A 19909-nucleotide genomic window follows, 5' to 3' on the forward strand; every position below is an offset into this window, starting at 1 on the left:
ACAGAGCATTAAAGAGAAATTCTGGAAACTGAAGTATAACAAAGTGCTTTTGCTGAGGAAGTGCAAAGTCAAACAAGGCAGACGTGAACCATGTGTTAGTGCAGGATGGCAGCCTTCCTTAGTGCTAGTGAACGCTCGGGGGAACTGCACCCACATTCACATAGTAAAGTTTTAACCCAGTACCCAGTTTGACTGTCCTGGAAAGAGATCCTTAAAAGAGGTGATTAAGCTGCATGGGGTCATTATATTGTTAAAGGTGATTAGTGTACATACAAGAAGAGAAAGAAACAACCAGGCTTTAGACCAACGGTGAGAAAACCATCTCAGGAGACAGGAAAGCAGCTGTCTATAAAGCAAAGAGAAAGGCCCCAGAAAACAGAGCTTACACTTCAAGCCTCCGGCTATGAGGAATTATCTTCTGGTATTTAAGTCACCAATCTGATTTTGCTATAACGGTTCTAGCTAACTAATACACGTCACTTCTCCTTTTCTAAATGTGTGTAGTATTTCAATGTAAACACATAAACACAGTGGTTGTCATTTAAAAGAATTTCATTTTCCAATAATCAAATTGTTGTTTTAAAAATTGCAAATAACTTCCCCTTAAATTCAGCTTTCTTCCGATTTAAAAAAAATCACAAACATAAAATATGAGACTTTCCTCTTAAAATGATCCGAAGCAATAAGGGGACTGCTCCCCCATCTTCCCACCAAGGGTCTCTCGTTGAATCACGTCTGCTTTAACAGGGGCTGGTGCTTACCGAATCAATCTGATCTAAGGAAATCTTCCCCGTGTTCTTCTGGATGCTGTAATCTTGACCAGTGTAAGAATGACTGAAAAACAAAGCAGAACAAAAAACTAAAATGGGATCTGTAAAATGCTTTCATCTCTTCAAAGAGAATTTTTATTCTAAGATCAAAGTTATAATAAGAAAACATTTTACACATGAACCTCAGCAGAAAGCCAAGTACTCTAAGTGTATTTAATAAGACATATACAATGAATTACTTATAAGTAACACACAACATAGCACCAGGCTGGATTTCCCGATTCCTCCCCCAGGGCACTGCTTTCACTTCCTACAAGCATAATCCATACAGTAAAAGTTTAAACCTCCTCTACTTAAGCCTATTAACAGAACTGCAACAGAGCAAGAGCGAAGGAGAGCTTCAACAGGAATCACCCTGGACCACAGACTCCTTCCTGGGTGTGTCATTAGCACACTGGCATGCTGTGTTCCTTCTCCATCGAATGGAGATGATGATATCGACCTGCAGCACTAACATAAGGACCCAAATCAAAATCATTTTTGTTAAGGGCCTGATGTATAGTAGCAGTTGCCATTCCTTAAAATATTTAACAGTGCTTAGTGTGCGAGGAATCTCCATGTACATCCTCTAATTAAATCCTCACATCCATTCTGGGAGAACACTTAATTTACATTTAACAAATGAGGAAATTAGAAATCTGTTAGGATCAAAACACCAAGTCTGTCCTGTAGTCAAATGCAAACTTGTCTCTTCATTTCATTTCCTTATGATGCTGACATCCTCCTCCTATAATAAATGTCTCTGTGGTGTTATTCACAAATCTGGAAACAAGTTGATAGACACTATCTAAAGCCATTCATCTTTACAATTTTTCATATCCTTGACAAAATCTACTCTCCATGTCCAACCCCATAAACAAAGATCCCATTGCATTCAGTTTGCTACATTACATAGAAAAATGTATACAGTCAACCCATGGCTTGATACAACTAAAGAAAATTCTGCAGAGAAGAGTCAAGTTAATCATCAAGAATTCCAGACTGTCTATTTCATATCTACTAGGAACAGACTTTTCCTGCAGAACCACACACGTGCTCTTTAAGAAGCTGCTGTTTCCACAGTCGATTAATTTCATTGATTAAACAACAGATACAAATTATGAAACAAGATTGTAGTAGTGCATTGGGATGCTGCAAGTACACTATGAGACCGTCAAGCCTAAGTATCCCTCTTCTGTTAGGTAATGTGCCATTTGCTCTGACTTAATGCATCAATGACATTAACTTGATGCATACATAGATCATGCTAAGTGAAACCCACAACTATTATTTTAATGATTTACACTGTTTGGACAGGTATGTATGTATGTAGGTGTGTATGTAGAGTGTATATGCATGTAGGTTCACACATGTGAGGATCCTCCTGAGTATGTGTGTACATGTGTGAAGGCCAGAGGTAATGTCACCTGTCTAGCTATCATATCTACCACTTTACTTACTGAGGCAGGGTCTCTCACTGAACTTGGACTTCCCTGATGCAGCTAGCTAACCAGCTTACTCTGAGGAGTGCTTGTCTCCACTTCCCCAGTGCTGGATTACAGGTGACCACCAGGCCCGGCATGCCATGTTTGTTTTTTTTATGTGGATGCTTGGGATCTGAACTCAGTCCTCATGCTTATACGGCAAGCAGTTTATCCACCGAACCACCTGCTCCTGTCTTACACTGCTATACAGGCATAAAAGACCATTATTCCTGTAAAATCACCGGAGTAAAAAACTGTGCTACTTCCCCATCTAATAATGGAACAAAGAAGCACCATAGGTAATAGAAGTAGCAGAAGGCTGCAAGTCTGGAGACCTTTCTTGTTTCGGGTTTTAAGTCACTAGCTATACAACTGGAAAAGTCAAATATCCTGTTTGCCATCATTGTCATTTGTGAAATGGAAGTACTGATGCCAGACTAGACATGCTGGGGGAAACAAGTAATATGGCTTATTCAAAAATGCTAATTAAAATCAGTAGAGTATATTCTAGTACAAGGGAGCAATTACATACTTTAACCAGTAAACAGAGGGAAAGCAGACAGTAAGGCGGTCAGGATGAGCCTAGCGGGGACATCACCCGGCTCTGTACTAGGCCATGCCTTGGACTCCTGTAAACCTCAGTATCCAAATGCATAAATGAAAATGGTGACTGCAACCATCTAAAAGAACTGTTCAAACCAACCCTTCACAAATACACACATAGTGGTAAAATGATGTACAGACATGGTTATTGATAAAACACGGTCAAGTAATTACTTCACCTCAGGAACTTGTCTTGGCCAGATTAATTGCAGCATGATGAGTTTAAAAGAATACATAAAGAAGAAGTACAGGCCGAGCACAGCGGCATACACCTGCAGTCTAGTGGGCTGAGGGATTTGGGATTTGAGGCAATTCTGAGCTATGAAGCTGGGGGGAGGAGGGGGACACGACACACAACACCATATACATTTGCCGTTTCCTCGGGCACTGACTCAAAGCTATCAAGGGAAACCTTTATCTAGATCTCCATCCCTCCAGAGACACCAGGATTCAGAGGTTGAGGCAGAATTCTGCTGCTCAGGGAGGCTAAATAGCAAGTAGCTAACCTTCTCCCTTTGCTGGTGTCTTCCAAAGAACTCAACAGTCCTTCTGTTTAGTCCCCATTTAAGAACCTAGCTACTGTGGTTCCTCCCTACCACTTCCTGTCAGCTACTTGCTGACTCAACCTCCTGCTCACAGGTTAATGTTATTCAATCAAACAAATGTATCACATCTCTGCATTGTTAACAAAAGCAGTAGGAAAAAATGCAACACACTTTAAAATAATATTCCACAACAAAGGACTCCAGATACTCAGTACTACTGAAGCTGGTTGTAACAGATAGAGTTGACATGGGAAGTGTAAGCTACTGCATCCAGACAAAGGATGAGAAAGCCTTGGATCTAAAGCTCTGTAGGCCAGAATGGAAAACCTTGAGAATATCTGAGGGTCGAACTGACATCATCAGGTTCACACTTAAAAAAGCAGAGAGAAGAAATGAGCAGAAAGAGAGGAATTGGACAACAAAAAAACTATTCCTATTTTAGGCCATATTACATCTAGGCCAGTGAAGGTGAGAGCTTGACTTATCTCAATAGATGAATTTAGATTTTTCTGGAAAAGAATGGATATAACTTAAGGGAGAAGACAGAAGAGTCAAGGATCATAGGGAATTTATAGCTGAATTACCATTACCAGAGTACTTCCAAGATACAAATTCACCTTCAAAAGAGAAAACCTGCTTTAATGAAGGAAAAACTTCAAGTATAAACTTTAAAAGAATTTTAAAATGTAAGTTAAAAATCTTAAAAAGCTCTATTCTGGCTTGAAGTAAAATGTCACCCATAGCTCAGGCCAGGGAGGTGGCTCAGCCAGTAACAGCAAATGGCTTCAGGCCTAATGGCCTGAGTTCAACCTCTGGGGGCCCCCAGGGTGAAATAAAGGACTAACTCCCGAAAGTTGGCCTCTGCCACACACACAGACACTAAACAAACAAATGGACAACCGCTGATGCCCAATCTCCAATCATGCTGCTGTTTTGAAAGCTATGGAACCTTAAAGAAGTACAGAGAGCCTGCCTGGAATTCGTACATCACTAAGGGTGGGCGTGGGAAGGTTATACCCGATTCCCCACCTCCCCACCTTCCAATTTCTCCACTGCCCCAATTCCCCACCTCCCCATCTCTGTGTCCTGCTCAGGGTCTCTGCATCCTGGTCCACCAGGATATTAGGAAGCTCTCCCGCATGCTCTTGCACCATGAGTTCTGCCTTGCCTTCCTGACACAGTGAAATCAAGGTTCCCTGTGAAGTTGTTTCTGTTGGGTATTTTTGGTCCCAAGAGAGAAAAGTAACTAACTTCATTGCTTAGGTCATTAGAGCATTTCCAGGACTGGCTTTCCTGTTTCCTTATTATAAAACACTGACAGCAACTCAAGGACCAAGACACAAACAAAAAACAAGCAAGCAATGCTGCCACAAAGAATAAAAATGCTCAACAATCCATACTAGCTCATGAAATAGCAACCTGGCTTTGACAAGGAGTGCCAAAGTGATGCTTCTGAAGGAGACTGTGGCAGGTAACCAAGAAATATGAGGAGGCACATCGCTATGATATCCAGAGTGCTATCAACTTCATTATCATAATGCCTCTAAATGAAAACAGACTCTACACTGGGTAACTCTGTGTATTCTTGTTTTATGATGTTTAAAAATGTATCCATTTAGCCGGGCGGTGGTGGCGCACGCCTTTAATCCCAGCACTCGGGAGGCAGAGGCAGGCGGATCTTTGTGAGTTCGAGGCCAGCCTGGGCTACCAAGTGAGTTCCAGGAAAGGCGCAAAGCTACACAGAGAAACCCTGTCTCGAAAAACCAAAAAAAAAAAAAAAAAAAAAAAAATGTATCCATTTTATAAATATGTCATAGTGCTTATATTAGATCAGAAGAAATAATAACAGCAATTTTCCCTTTTTATTATTTTTTAACCTTTGAGAGTATAACACAATTACATCATTTCCCTCTTCCCTTACCCCCCTCCAAATCCTCTTATATCTACCTCCTAGCTTTCTTTCAAATTCATGTTTTTTTTTCATTAATTGTTGAATAACAGCAAATTTGTTAGAAATAACTTTAATAGGAGGCACACATGAATACTCAACAGAAAATATTCATCTGAGCCTGATTCGTGGTCACCACTGTTCAGTTTTCAACACGGCAGAATCAATGAGCATAAAAGCTATTTTATTCCTAACCTTTATATCATAATATGTCATTTCTTCCTAACACAGATTTTAAAAATCATTTTAATGGTTCACTAAATTCATATTGTATCTCTAATCATTATCTTGCCAACTATAAAGAAGAATGTTTGATTAACTAGTCAGAGAATCTTGAAAATGGATCTTTTTATTTCTTAGTTGAATCACCAGTTTGCCATAAATATAAAAGGGAATACACAAACTGTACACCAGTTGGTTCATTCATAAATACAAGTAGTAAAGGTTAGGTATTCCAACGATTTACGTGTGCTTTCTATACATAAATTACCTTTCACTTGTGGGAGCAGCCTGTAAAAGGCACCAAGGGTGAAATACAAGAGCTCTCTGGAGTTACAGAAAAGTAACAAAAACAGGAAGGATGTGACTCCATGATTATTCAGTTGCATTAGAATATGTTCTGAAGATACTGGGTTGTAGAAGGACAGAGTGTCCTTTTGCTAAAATATGACAGTGCTGTGTGCCAGCAAAATGAACCTGGTCACTGCCTTAACAAAACTGACCAGTGCACAAAATGCAGGATGCACTCCTTTTTAAAAAATGCTTTTAAGTCAGTCGGTGGTGGACACCTTTAACCCCAGCACTTGCAAGGCAGGAGCATGCAGATCTCCGAGTTTGAGTTCAGCCTGGTCTACAATGTGAATTCCAGGATGGCTCTATTACACAGGCAAACCCTGTCTCAAAAGTTAATTAATTATGCCGGGCGTTGGTGGCGCACGCCTTTAATCCCAGCACTCCGGAGGCAGAGCCAGGCGGATCTCTGTGAGTTCGAGGCCAGCCTAGGCTACCAAGTGAGCTCCAGGAAAGGCGCAAAGCTACACAGAGAAACCCTGTCTCGAAAAACCAAAACAAAACAAAACAAAAAGTTAATTAATTAATCTCCCCACAGCTTAGTTGTTGTCCTTAGAGAACAGATCCTAATTATTAAATTACAACAAAGAACAAGAACCACTGCTCAGGCCAAGGACTGTTGCCACAGGCATTCATGCTGGCTCTTCCACCTCAGTTAACCTAACTAGATAATTCCCAGCAGATATTCCCAGGGGCTAATCTAATCTATACAAACCCTCCTAGGCAGGCCCAGAGACTTGTCTCCTATCATGTTGACAATCAAGACTAACTATCACAATCCCAAAGGTGTGTTTCTATAAACCAAGTTTACAGGGTACTACCTTTAACTCTGTTAAGTCAATGCAATACTGAGGAATCTGGGTGTGACGGGTAACTGTGACAAAAAGACAGATAATCCATTCACAATGAAGTACAGTTTTTCCAAACACTCATACAAGTATCTAGTTTACAGAAAATATGAATATCTAAGTAAATAAGCCATTGATTATCTAAAATGATAAATCTGGAAAACACATCTGCACACATCCACCTGTGAATCCCAAGTGAGAGGCAGACCTTATGGACTTTGCAGAAGCAACAGAAATGTTAGTCCTGTTGGTTGCACATACATAGCAATTGTACACTGAGACCCTTGGTGGGACTTCTGTCAGAATGTGGGAACTGAGGGCTGGAAAAAACCAACAGATAATATACAAAAGTGGATTTGTGGGTCTCGCAGAAAGGTCAGCTGGTTAAGATTAAGAGGAGAGGGAAAAAATCTCCTCATGCTGTGGCACTGATGACAAGTACAAGATGAACATCACCTCTCATCACTACAAACATGAGGTGAAGGTCAGCTTTTCAAGGATGGTTATGCAGGGCAATCAGAATCTTGTAGTCACGGGTTTCATCTATCTCTGTGATGGGCAGGGAGTAAAAACAGAATCCTGGTGGTGCCATCAAAGGCTGCCATGAAGATTAGGAGATTTCTAGACTGCATCACTGTACCTTTATCTAACTGCAATCATCTTCACCAAAGCCTAAATGTATTAGACCTAAACATCCTTTGGTTGTTTTCTCCTGTTTTTAAAAGCCCTGGCTGGCCTGGATCTCACAAGGTAGACCATGCTGTCTTTGAACTCACAGAGACCCTATTTCTGCCTTCATAAAGGAGTAGCTCACCATCCCTCTACCGTTTTTGTTTTGTTTTTCTGTTCTTAGCATTTCCTAAACTCTTCCAGTAAATACTAGAAGGAGATTTCTTTTAATCTACTTTTTTTATACCATCGTAAGAAATATTTAACCTTGAGGTAGAAGCATTTAGATGTCCTTTGATGTCTGCTATCTGGAAGCCTTTTTTTTTTTTGGAATCTATCATTATAAACAAGATTTATTCTTTGGGACATTTTCAAAGGTAAAATTTCAGCTTCCAATGCAGGAGATTTAAATGGAACAGCTTCATGCAATCAGTTTTACTCACCTCAGACATTAAAAAAAAAGAACTTCTCTGTCCACATAAGCAGGACCCATCAGGCAAAATGACTGTTAAGCTCTTAAATTTGCCTTATTCTCAGTTAAGATGTTTAATAATAAGTATAATGTGTTCATTGATTTCAAATACTTACAATGCTATTGCTGTGGGATGGTCTGTATGTCAAATTGTTCTGATTGGTCAATAAATAAAACACTGATTGGCCAGTGGCCAGGCAGGAAGTAGGTGGGACAAGGAGAGAGGAGAATTCTGGGAAGCAGAAGGCTGAGGCAGAGAGACACTGCCAGACGCCGCCATGACCAGCAGCATGTGAAGATGCCGGTAAGCCACCAGCCACGTGGCAAGGCATAGATTTATGGAAATGGATTAATTTAAGCTATAAGAACAGTTAGCAAGAAGCCTGCCACGGCCATACAGTTTGTAAGCAATATAAGTCTCTGTGTTTACTTGGTTGGGTCTGAGCGGCTGTGGGACTGGTGGGTGACAGAGATTTGTCCTGACTGTGGGCAAGGCCGGAAAACTCTAGCTACATGCTATAATGTAAAATATGTCAATATTTTGTCATGTCAATTACATGTTAAAATCATATTTGGGGCATGAAGGTGTCATTAAAATTATCTTCATGTGTGCAATATAAAAGTATACACGTGATTTCCATTGTGTTTTTACTGATGGCACTGCTGTACATGTGCACAATGACAAGGGACAGTCAAATGATCCTTTGGAAGGCTTGGTAAGCAAACCTACAGAAGTCATTAGCCTGCCCTCACTTCTACTTGCCAAACTAAAATTCCTGATAGTTATGGGCATACCATAAGCTACAGTGTGGCCAAATAAAGAAAGTCTTCTAGCCTACTTCAAAGAAGCTTGTTTCTAAAATATCTACTTGGGAACTAAGTACTAGACATAGTTGGCCCTGAAGCAATCTTGGATTGGGATTACTTTGGAGGTAAGCTAAACTAAGGTTGATTTTGGAGAACAATCAAGCTTCAAAACATTGCTACTTGTGATCTGGGATAGCCTGGCCTACCTCAACATGCAACTGCCATGATTCATCCTTCTTTCATTTATAAGAAACCATGGAGTGCAAATGTGATTCTAAACTACAGTAAAAGGATTTGTCTCCCATCCTCCAAAAATGTCTTTCATCAACAGATAGATTCTGAAGTCCATAAAACAATAATACACAAAATACACTGCCTGTCTCTGTCAAGCATTGCCCAGTATCACAGAACCTAAAGAGGGTAGATACCACTATTTACCCCTCTCCATCTAGCAGGCTTAAGTTAAGAGTATTTTTATGCCAGTATAAAACATGAAAACGGCAGAGAAAGCACAAGTCATCAAAAGTGATTGGTGCATCGGGGAATCATATTTATTTGGGCCAATAAAAAGTAAGTTAAAGCATCTTTCACAATAAATTACAATCTCTTGGATCATTATATGAAAGTATCCCAAGATCCAGTCTGACCTTTTCAGATAAAAACACATGCATCATGGCACAGATGGAAAGCAGTTTCCAAAGAGGAGACAAGAGTCTCTGCACAGTACACATATATCCATTTTTCAATCACAGTTTTACCCACTTTGGATATTTAAAAAAAAAAAAAAACCCACTATGATCACTTAAGCTAGGCTATTCAGCCATTTAGAAAGCAGACTCCCCTGCTGTGTGGATTTGTTGGTGTGAGTAAGGACACATCATTTCCCACTGTGAAGGACATCATGAGAAAACTCACTCAGCAGCTGTCACCACTGAAACCAAAATGAGATTCTTTCTACAGCTAAATCCCTGGGAAAAGGTATCTACCTGTGTCAGTCCAGGTAACTGTCCTGGCAATGACTCCAAAGGAGAACACAATCAATAAAATTCTGCCAAAATTAAATATAAGTTATTTTTCCACTAGCATGAATTTTACTCAATTTGATTTTTAAGAAGTCTCCTCAGAAAACTCTCATCAGACAATGTGCAGTATAATCTGTATTTGTGGGTAGCAGGAGACACAATAATAAAATGGGAAGTAGAGTGCAGGTAAGTGGTACCCCAGGACAGCTGCTACTTCCCTTCAGTTGCCCCGCCTTCCCCATGAGACCCACACCACCAGTAAACTCCTTCCACTCCCTCTGCTCTTGCTGATACTCTGTGGTGTGTGTAAGGACTGAGGCTCTGAGACAGACTGTCTGGCTCTGGTTCAGGATACTGAAGACTAGGGCAATAATGAAAACTAAGAGGCTGAATGAATGAAGTCCTGAGTGGCTGTCTATCATTGACATGGAGCTGGCATCAAGGACCCCAATGCCTCAGACCCATGGGTGTGACCAAGCCTTCCACAGATGAGGCTCGGGGGAAGGGCAAAGTCGTTCCCTGCTTGGAGTACAGTTGTTGGCCAACGGTTGACCCTTAGTTAAAACCTAATGTGCAAAAACCATCAGCGGCAGCTTCCTCCTCCTGGATGACTACAGCCTGGGACTGCTCCCTACAGAGATCCTACTGAGATTAGCCAAGCCCCACCCCACCCCATCACACCCATGTGCTGTGCATAATAAATGTATGGAGTTTCCACTGCCACAGCTGGGCCCCAGAGGAGCACATGGCCCACCCAATCTAAGTTCTTCTGCACCTGTGTCTGTCATTTCTTCATTCCCCATCACCCCCGTTAGGTCAATCCCTAAACCATGCAGGTCTCAGCAAAAACGAACAGGTAAATCGATGGCTGTCTTTCCATTCCCTTACAAATAGCTCCCAGAGTACAGAATGTTTCTGAAACTGGTCTCCTGTTGATGGCATTTTAAGATTATCCCATCACAGTTGTTCACATATATTAAGGAAACAATGTTTCCCGAAGTTGTGTAAGTTTCTCTGTTTGTCCCACATTAGTAGGGGTGGGTGGTCAGGCATGGGGTAAAGACAGCTAATGAGACTTTGACTAAAAAAAAAATCACAGTTTAAAGAATCACATGATACACTTTCCTTTAATCTTGAAGCAGTCACTGGAGTATCATCATGTCTAAGGGTTGTTTCGGGAATTAAATTCCTAGCAGTTTTGTTACTTAAATACATGTCTATGAGACTCAGTAAGTCCCAGAGTACTTACCTTCTGTGGTCACAGGAATAGAAAGTCCTGCATCCATACAACAGTCTTAAGTCACAAAAACAAATACACAATTCCAGCTAAGGTAAAGTATGAAGCATCCCCTTGGAAATGACAAATTATCATCTCAGGGGCTAGGGCAGGTACTTGGCTAGCATGAGTGAGATTCTGGGTTTGACGCTCAGAATAATGTCAACAAACTGCCATCTCGTTCAGACTCAATATTTAGCAACTTTTAAAAAAGTGAATGAATGGATAAATGGCAAAAGTTTAGAGCTCAAAGTGTTTTTCTATCATTCATTCATTCATCAATCCACTAGATTCACATGGTCACTGGGGTTTTATTGTGATGGTCACAAATAAATAATAAATATAACTGTTCTTCTAGTTGCTGTGGCTGTCTTAGTTACTGTTCTATTGCCATGAAGAGACACCATGACCAAGGCAAATCATAAAAGAAAGCATTTAATTAGGGGCATGCTCATAGTTTTAGGGGTTTAGTCCACCGTTATCATGGCAGGAAGCAGACAGGCATGGCACTGGAGCAGTAGCTGAGAGCTTTACATCCTGATCCACAGGCAGCAGGCAGGAGGGGGATAAGAAGGCAGGCAGGTGGGGGGCTTTTGAAACCTCAAAGCCCACCCCCAGGAACACAACTCCCCCAACAAGGACACACCTACTCCAACAGGCTACACCGCCTACTCCTTCCCATCAGATGGAGGCTACACATGCAAATATGTGTGGGGGCCATTTCCATTCAAACCTCCACAGCTGCCATGAAGCACTCAGGAGCCAGGGGTGGAGTCACAAACCTGCCGTCTTAGCATCTGGCTGAGGCAGGAGGGTGCTAGTCAACTGGGTAGCTTCAAGTGTTCCTCATCTATGCAGTTTCTGCTACAGTGCTTCACAGGTGAACAACTCGGGTGTAGAAAGAGCCCGAACCCACACCAAGTAAAGGGCCCGCCCTCCTTTACGGCTATCATGACCTTTAGTTACCCAACTGTCTTACCACAGCCCTTTAAGCGTAGCTTTTACAAGCTCACCCACGTTAGTCATATTTCCATTGTGACAATGCGTTAGAAAATCACCTCACAGCAGGAGCTACTTATACAGGGGCATGGTGTCAGAAGGGTCCGCTGACTCCATTGTGTTGGACCTAAGGTGAAGCAGAATGTCATGGAGACAGAAGTGTGAGAGGAAAGGCTATTTATTTGTGGTGGCCAGGAAACACCACACACACACACACACACACACACACACACACACACACACACACCAAGAGAGAAAGAGAATGGGGAGAATGGGGTGTAGGCACATGCCTAGGATAACATACAGTCTCCTGGGGCACCCTCATAGTGACCTACTTCTTCCAACTAGGCCCCATCTCCTGAGTTTCCAACTCCCAACTATACATTGAATTACTAACCCAGCAGTGGCTTCTGCTATTGACAATGTTATATAAGCCTTGTGATCCATCTCCTCTGAACACTGCTATGTTGGGGCCAAACTACTTAAGTCCTTCAGAGACACTCAGAGCAAGCCATACCTTTAGACTAAGCACTCTCAGCCCCACTACTTAAAAATGTAGTTCTTCAGTTGCAAAAGCCAAGCACTAGATAGCTGTACGTGACTACTGGCTACTGGAATGAACAGCACAGGTACAGATCATCTTCCTAGAAACTTCAATTGATTAGCAGATACCTTATTTGCAGTTGCTAGTTAATGTGTTACAGTGGGCACTGCAAAGCTTCCTCAGGCCTTTTCAGAAAGTCATTTCCTCTATCCCCATCACTGCAGACTTTGTTAGAGAGCTCTGGATCGGCCCAGCAGAAGAGAATGGATCTTATTACTTAAGTAGAGGCCAAAAACTAGCTTTTAGAAAAAACTCTAGAAGAGGAGATTTGTTAGTGTTTCTTCTCCACAGTTCATAGTCACACAGGAACTAAAGTTCTTTTCACACACACACACAGAGGAGCCTCAAGACCGGAGAAAAGGACAACAGCTAAGCAAAAGATAAAGCTGCTCTGCCCTCCATTGAACAATATGTAGAATTCAACATCAGAGCCATGAAAGTCAATTTCTACTTTGTTATATATCATGGCATATGTGAAAGAACTGTTGAAAGTGTGGCCACTTTACAATCACATACAGATATCTATACAGGTTATAATAAAGTCAGCAATGGCTGCAGTGGGGAGCAAGGATGAGTTCTTCTGTTGATTTTCAAACGCGCCATGTTATAACTACATATTTTACTGAACACACTCAATGGCATTAAATTCTTTTAATATTAATTTTTTAAAATTCTGTGTGTGTGTGTGTGTGTGCGCGCGTGCATGCGTGCACATGCAGGGGAAGGTGTAAGAGCCCTGAAGCTGGAGCTACAGGTGGACATGAACCACCTGACGTGAGTCCTGAACATGAAATGCTGGACTTCCTGAGGCGCAGCGCCTGTGATTTACTGCTGAGCCATCTCTCCAACCCTTACCTTCCTAACGAGAGCCATGTGCACACAGGACCTCTGCCAAGACCTTCCACTTTCCCTTCTCTCTATTGGATTAGGCATGTGTGCATGTATGTGTTCATAAATTTTGCTTCTTTTCCCCCTAGAAAATATATTGGAATTATGGGACCATATCTAGTAACTCTCTTGTACCTAATCAGAGTATCTATTACAGTGCCTGTATACAATGGGTAACTTCTAACAAAATGTCAACTTTGAGCAAATATATTCTTACGAACATGTGATCATTATTGATATAGATATGGAAAAAATCATTCTAAGGTTATAAATTAAAAAGTATACATTCTAATTTATTAATTTCTTATACAGACCCCAAATAACCTTATAATATAATAATCGTATTAATTTATTACACAGACCTTTGCAGTTATCAGTGAATTAAAAGCTTGTGTTGATGCATGATTAAAGGAAATAAATAGTTCAAGGTTCTGCCAGAGACTGAGGACAGGTGACAAGGCAGAGCTGGCAAACAACTGGTGAGTGTGTGCATCGCAGTAACAAGGTTTTCATTTCAGACTTTGACTGGTGGATGCCCTAATCTAATAAACCATTTTCTAGCATTTACTTTCATTTTTTCCCACAATTGACATGAATATCAACGCAATGTTCTGATCTGAAAATGGGAGCTTATTCGAAGAGAAAACACTTCAGTTTATCGCTATGCCTACTAGGAAAAGCTTTCTGAAGAAGCTGCCTGTCTGACATAAGATTAGTGCCAGTGCACTAATTTAAAGGAGCAAATGGAAACATGTCCACATTAAGCAAATGTACTGCAGTAGGAACAGGAATCCTATACAAGCAGTTATAATAATATGACATGATAATACAGTGTAAGGAAGATGATTTCATTACTTTAAATGACATTAAAAGATCAGTATAACTATCTTATGAATTCAGGATGCGTTAAAAGTTAATCCTTTGCACATAACACTCCTCTCTACTATGTTGTATTAAGTTCTAACTAATTCTTGAACTGAAACAGGATGATAAAATTAGAAGAAACAGTATATAGCAAACAAAGTTTTGTGGTGAGATTTTGTTGTACCCTAATAATATTTGCCTGAAGATCAGAGGACAGAACAAGCCACTAGATTAAACATAGAGGCCAGGCAGTTGTGGCACACACCTTTAATCCTAGCACTGGGAGGCAGAGATTTGTCTGGATCTCTGTGAGTTCAAAGCCACCCTGGATTACATGGGATTGATTCAGTCTAGGAGAGAAACAGAGCCAGGCAGTGGTGGCACACACCTTTAATCCCAGTACTTGGGAATCACACACCTTTAATCCCAGGACTTGAGATCTCATGCCTCTGCTATCAGTATTTGGGAAGCACACACGCCTTTAATCCCAGCATTGGGAAGGAATTAATATGGCTGGGCGGAGAAAGGTATATAAGGCGTGAGGAGACAGGAACTAGAGGTCTTTCGGCTGAGAGCTTTTTCGGTAGAAGCCCTTTTGGCTAAGGACTCAGAGGACTTGTGGAGTTGACAAGGTGAGAAGTAGCTGTGGCTTGTTCCTTCGTCTCTCTGATCTTTCAGCATTTACCCCAATATCTGAATCCGGGTTTGTATTAATACAACCATTTAGCAATTTGAGCTACACAGTTTTAAAATTATTTATTCTTCAATTGAAGACAAGACATTGAATAAGAATAACTGTTAGATTAGTAACATCCTGCCCTCCCCCATTCTTTATATTAAAGTGGAAGGATGTAGGAGAAATACATACACCATAGAGAGTCAGTATGATTAGGAACAACCTGTTCCCCACCCACCCCACCTCCACACACACAAATTCCCTATGCTAAAGTGGAGGGACACAGGAGAATACGCACATTATGGAGAGGCACTACAGTATATTTAAGGGAATAAAATCTCTCATGCAAATTCTTATATGTAAAACTGGTATGAAGTTTTTCTCTTTAATCTCATGTTTTCATACTTTAAATTCTAAGTGATATAATAAGTGGAAATAGTGATTATTATTACACACCCATGCTTGCCTGAAGGGCTGGTTAGATGGGCCAGTGGGTAAAGGTGCTTGCCACCATCTTTAACCTGAGTGTGCTCCTCGGGACCACAGGTAGGAGAGAACCAGCTCTTGCATGTTGTTTTACCCACATACATGAATGATCAAATAAACGTAATTTTAAAAACTCCTACTACTTTATAAACATTACCCCATGAAGTAGCAGGGTTAGAGCAGTAAAAGATTCTCATCTATGATGAGTGGGTAGATTCATGGGAACATAACCAGAGATCTTTGTACAGCTCAAAAGTAAACCAGTGTGCTAAGCAACCATGGCTGGAAAATCAATGGCAGAAGTACAGGGTGACAGTGAACTCACGGGGAGACGCAGCTCATTAGTGGTGGAGATAATGATGCATGGCTTAAAGAAAACAAATTATTCAAATTCTCCCCCCATTTTAGAATTTTGGGGGGGGGTTGTTGTTGATTCTTTAGTTATTCTGTTTGATTTCTCAGCAAATCAAAACCAGTTTAATTTTCCTAACTGAAGAGTTTTTCCTAATAGGAATTTTGAAGAAAAAAAAAAGTGGTATCTTATGAAATATCCATTCATCACCCTTCTTCACTGTTTTCAAAACAGGGTCTTGATGTGTTAACCACATGGTTTAAGTCATCCCCTTGCCTCAGTCTCCCAAATTCTTGGAAATACCAGGGACCATCATTGTGTCTCTCTTTTCTGAGAAGAGAGATGGGCAGTAGTTTTAAAGAAACTAGGCTTTCATAAAGAGAACGTTCTCTCAAGTTCTGTCAACTTTTAAAGACAGAAACGACAGTGTCTACCTGCTATTCCCAGAAGGCTCTTCTGAACAGGAACTGGCATACTATGCTGATCAGCACTTTGCAAACGCCAACCAATCTGAGTCCTTGGTCCTATTCACTCTGCACCCTCTCAGTCTTTCTCCTTTGATCCGTTCCCTCTAACTCCCATAATCCCTTCCCCCTTACCCTGTAATATGTCTACCTCTGCAATCTTAAAACAAAACAAAACCCTAAAACTATCTTTAACCTTCGGAATGTAGCCCTCCTTCCTTCCCTGCCCTTAATGAAGCCCCAGCAAGAGCAGAGCGGACGTCCTGTCTCCACAGCCTCAGTTCTTCCTTGTTCCTTGGTAGGACTCGGATCCCCAGCTGTACCACTATTATAACACTGTGGCTAGTTCCTGGGTTACTTCAGCTGGCACTGTTTGCTTCCTGCCTGGCTTCCCTGGGGTGTGTGACCGTGCTCTAAGCTTTCCTTTAGCCCACCGGTTCTCAACCTTCCTAACGCTGTGACCCTTTAATACAGTTCCTCATGTTATGGTGACCCCCAAACACCAAGTTATTTTGTTGCTTTTCATAACTGCACTTCGCTGCTGTTATGAACCGTAATGTAAGTCTGCTGTGCAGGACATTCATATGCAACTCCAGAGGGGTTATGACCACTGCTTTAGCGCCTTTGAAACAATATCCTCTCAGTGTTCTCCAGGCATTCAGGAGATCCCTCCCTGGTATTTCTACTAGTTTCTCTTCTGACTCATCTCCTATTCCCACACTGCCCCACAGAGGTCAAACACCAATATGCTGTGGACTCCACTCAAGTCATTTCCTCTCCTCTTTTGCTCTCTCAGCCTCAGTTAGCTCAACGGTGTCCCTGACTGTAACAATCACCTACAGAGAGTGACCAGCAAACATTTCTCACGTTAAAATCACCCTCACATTGTAGGTCTAGCTATTCACTAAACATATTCTCTACATATGTCTTACAATCATTTCAAGACTAAATTGTCAGAAATTATTAATTTGACAGCAGGCATAGTCTCCTTCTCCTCTATTCTATTATTAAAGACAATATTCTACAAATAGGAATAAGGATTCCTCCAATCTGAGCTGCCAACTTGAGACACTGCTGAGCTAGAAAGTACAAACATTAAAAAGTAAGTGAGCCTTGGTACCATCATTTAAGGAAATTACCCCATGGGGAAACAAGTTAATTAATAAAGCTGTGTGCTTTGGTATCCAGTTATAATCAAAAGCTTAGCCAGTTTTGTAACCCACTAATGTGCCAGTCTGGGATGAAGCCAACCTGGAAATTCTTGGATAACAAACTGTGCCTCACTTTTACTGACGCACATAGGAGGCAATCAGTAACCAATAAATGCTACTAACGAGTAAAAATAAACTTACTTCTACAAGATACTGAAGCATGTGCTTTTCTGTGTTTAAGTTTTAATAAGAGAACTGAACTCAGTGAAAAAATATGGATATTTTACACCTTCAGTCTCAATAAAAATATATATATATATATACACACACACACATAGAGTTAAGAAATGGCCTAGATTATCAGGTTGGCAAATTCTGAGTGACTAAATGCTGCAAAAGAATTTAGCAATTCCTCTACACTGTTCCTTCAACATTTACAGGTAACCAGATAATCTCCCAAATGAGATTTATTGACAAATTTAATTAAAATGCTCTTCAAATGCTATTCATCTTTCATCTTTGATCATTAGAGGCACCGAAGTTAGAACAAATAATGACTTCAATAACACCTTCTAAAGTCTATCTCCTCTAGGTCACACTTAAATTATAAAGTTCACATAAATCAATGATAATTTATTTTTTCCCAACAAGATTGCCATTAGAATATCTCAAAGCAAGTGATCACCTTTCTCATCATTTTGTTGTTGTTGTTGTTGTTTTTGAAGCTGAATCTAATGCACCCTAGACCTGCCTTCAGCTCACTATATAGTGGAGAATGACCTTGAAGTTCTGATCACCCTGACTCTATCTGCCAAAGGAATATGGCACCACACCCTGCTGATGCCACAATGGAGAGATCAACCCCAGGGTTTCATGCTCACTATTAAAGCACTCTACCAACTGAGCTACAGTCTAGCTCAATTCTTTGCCACTTTGACCTTAAAAAAAAGGAAGATAAAAGAAAATCATCACATACTTGACAGCCAAAAGACAATCTGATATGCTTGAAAGGCACACATTTCGTAGGATTACTTTGTAGAACAGGAAGTGCCAAGCTATGCACACCAGCTGCCACCCTACCTACAGATGTCTCTGACACAGTAATAAAATGAGAAGCCATTTGGTTTAATAACAATAAAAAAGCAACATCCAGTCCTGGTTGCCTAGCAACCAGTCATGAATGAACTCCACAGAGAATAAAAGCCCTAAACGAATGTACAGTCTGTGCAAGTTTCAAGGACTCAAAGAGATTCAGTAGTTAATCTAAACTCTAGGTGACAATTACCATACTGAGATAGAAGAAGGAGAATCTATCATGATTGCCCAAAATCAAGTATTCACTAGAGCTAAGAGTCAACCTCTTTGACTTATATTTTGAACTAGCAAAATGTTTGGGGGAAATTTATTTCTCAAATATAAAAATTTCATTCAGGAGAAAAAAGAAAGGATAAATAGCATAACTTGAATTTCACTCTGCAAAACACATAGTACCTACCTCCTGAGTGTGGGGTATCATCCTGGCTACTGGGCCATAGGAAGACAATAACAGCATCCAATTCTCTAACAGAGGTAGCCATGGATAAAGAAACTAACCTATCGGAAGGCATCTGGGCCAGGCTAAGAAGGGAACTACATGACACCTGAACTAAAGAACAATCAATCATTCACCAGGTTATAGTTCTTACCAGCAGGACATCCAGAGCAGCACCAAGCTCTCGGGTTGGGGGGACAGGGACACACAGACATAGAAGAGCTAAAGCCAAGAACATAATCACCTCTGGCGGTGCTGCGAACTGTATCAGAGAGGAGAAAGCATGAGTAGCACTGCACAAGCTAGTGAAGGAAGAGATCTTTGAAGGTAACATCAGAAGATTCAGAAGGGTCAGAGAAGTGAGACTGAGCAGCATACTCAACCAGGTCTAGGTTCTTGACCCATGAACGCAGACAGCTCTAGGATATGAAACAAATATGTACAAGAGGCACTGCTTCTCGGCACCAGAAACACTAGTCTTAGTCACATCCCACACCTCCACCCCCCAGAATCAATTACATGAAAATTACTGACCCAGAGGGAGAAAAGGAAAGGAAAGGGAGCAGCAAAGAATGAAGAAAAAAAAAATGCCAGAATGTAAACTGTCTCGGTGACAAAGGCGAGGGGAAAGCTTGAGAGAGAGATGGCTCAGTGGGTAAGAACAATGGCTACTTTTGCACAGGACCAGGGTTCGGTTCCCACACTGACGCAGGGGCTCACAACCGTGGGTAACTCCAGTTCCAGGGGATCTGACACCCTCTCTGACCTCCTCACCCACTGCAGGAACATGGTGCAAAACACACAGAAATGCAAACTACTCATAAAATCACATATAACTAAA

General features: G+C 41.0%; 1 protein-coding gene across 14 annotated transcripts in view; it reads right to left on the reverse strand.

Moving 5' to 3' along the window:
• The window catches only part of Prim2 (DNA primase subunit 2), a 306703-nt gene that overhangs the window by 68807 nt on the left and 217987 nt on the right, over positions 1–19909 (reverse strand). For all 14 annotated transcript variants that reach the window (XM_076557989.1, XM_076557988.1, XM_076557977.1 and 11 more), the window contains one exon: positions 762–834. In XM_076557989.1, coding sequence (XP_076414104.1) covers positions 762–834 — 73 coding nt within the window. The remainder of the gene's footprint in view (positions 1–761; positions 835–19909) is intronic.

Source organism: Peromyscus maniculatus, chromosome 21 (genome assembly GCF_049852395.1).
Source record: "Peromyscus maniculatus bairdii isolate BWxNUB_F1_BW_parent chromosome 21, HU_Pman_BW_mat_3.1, whole genome shotgun sequence".
NCBI lineage: Eukaryota > Metazoa > Chordata > Mammalia > Rodentia > Cricetidae > Peromyscus > Peromyscus maniculatus.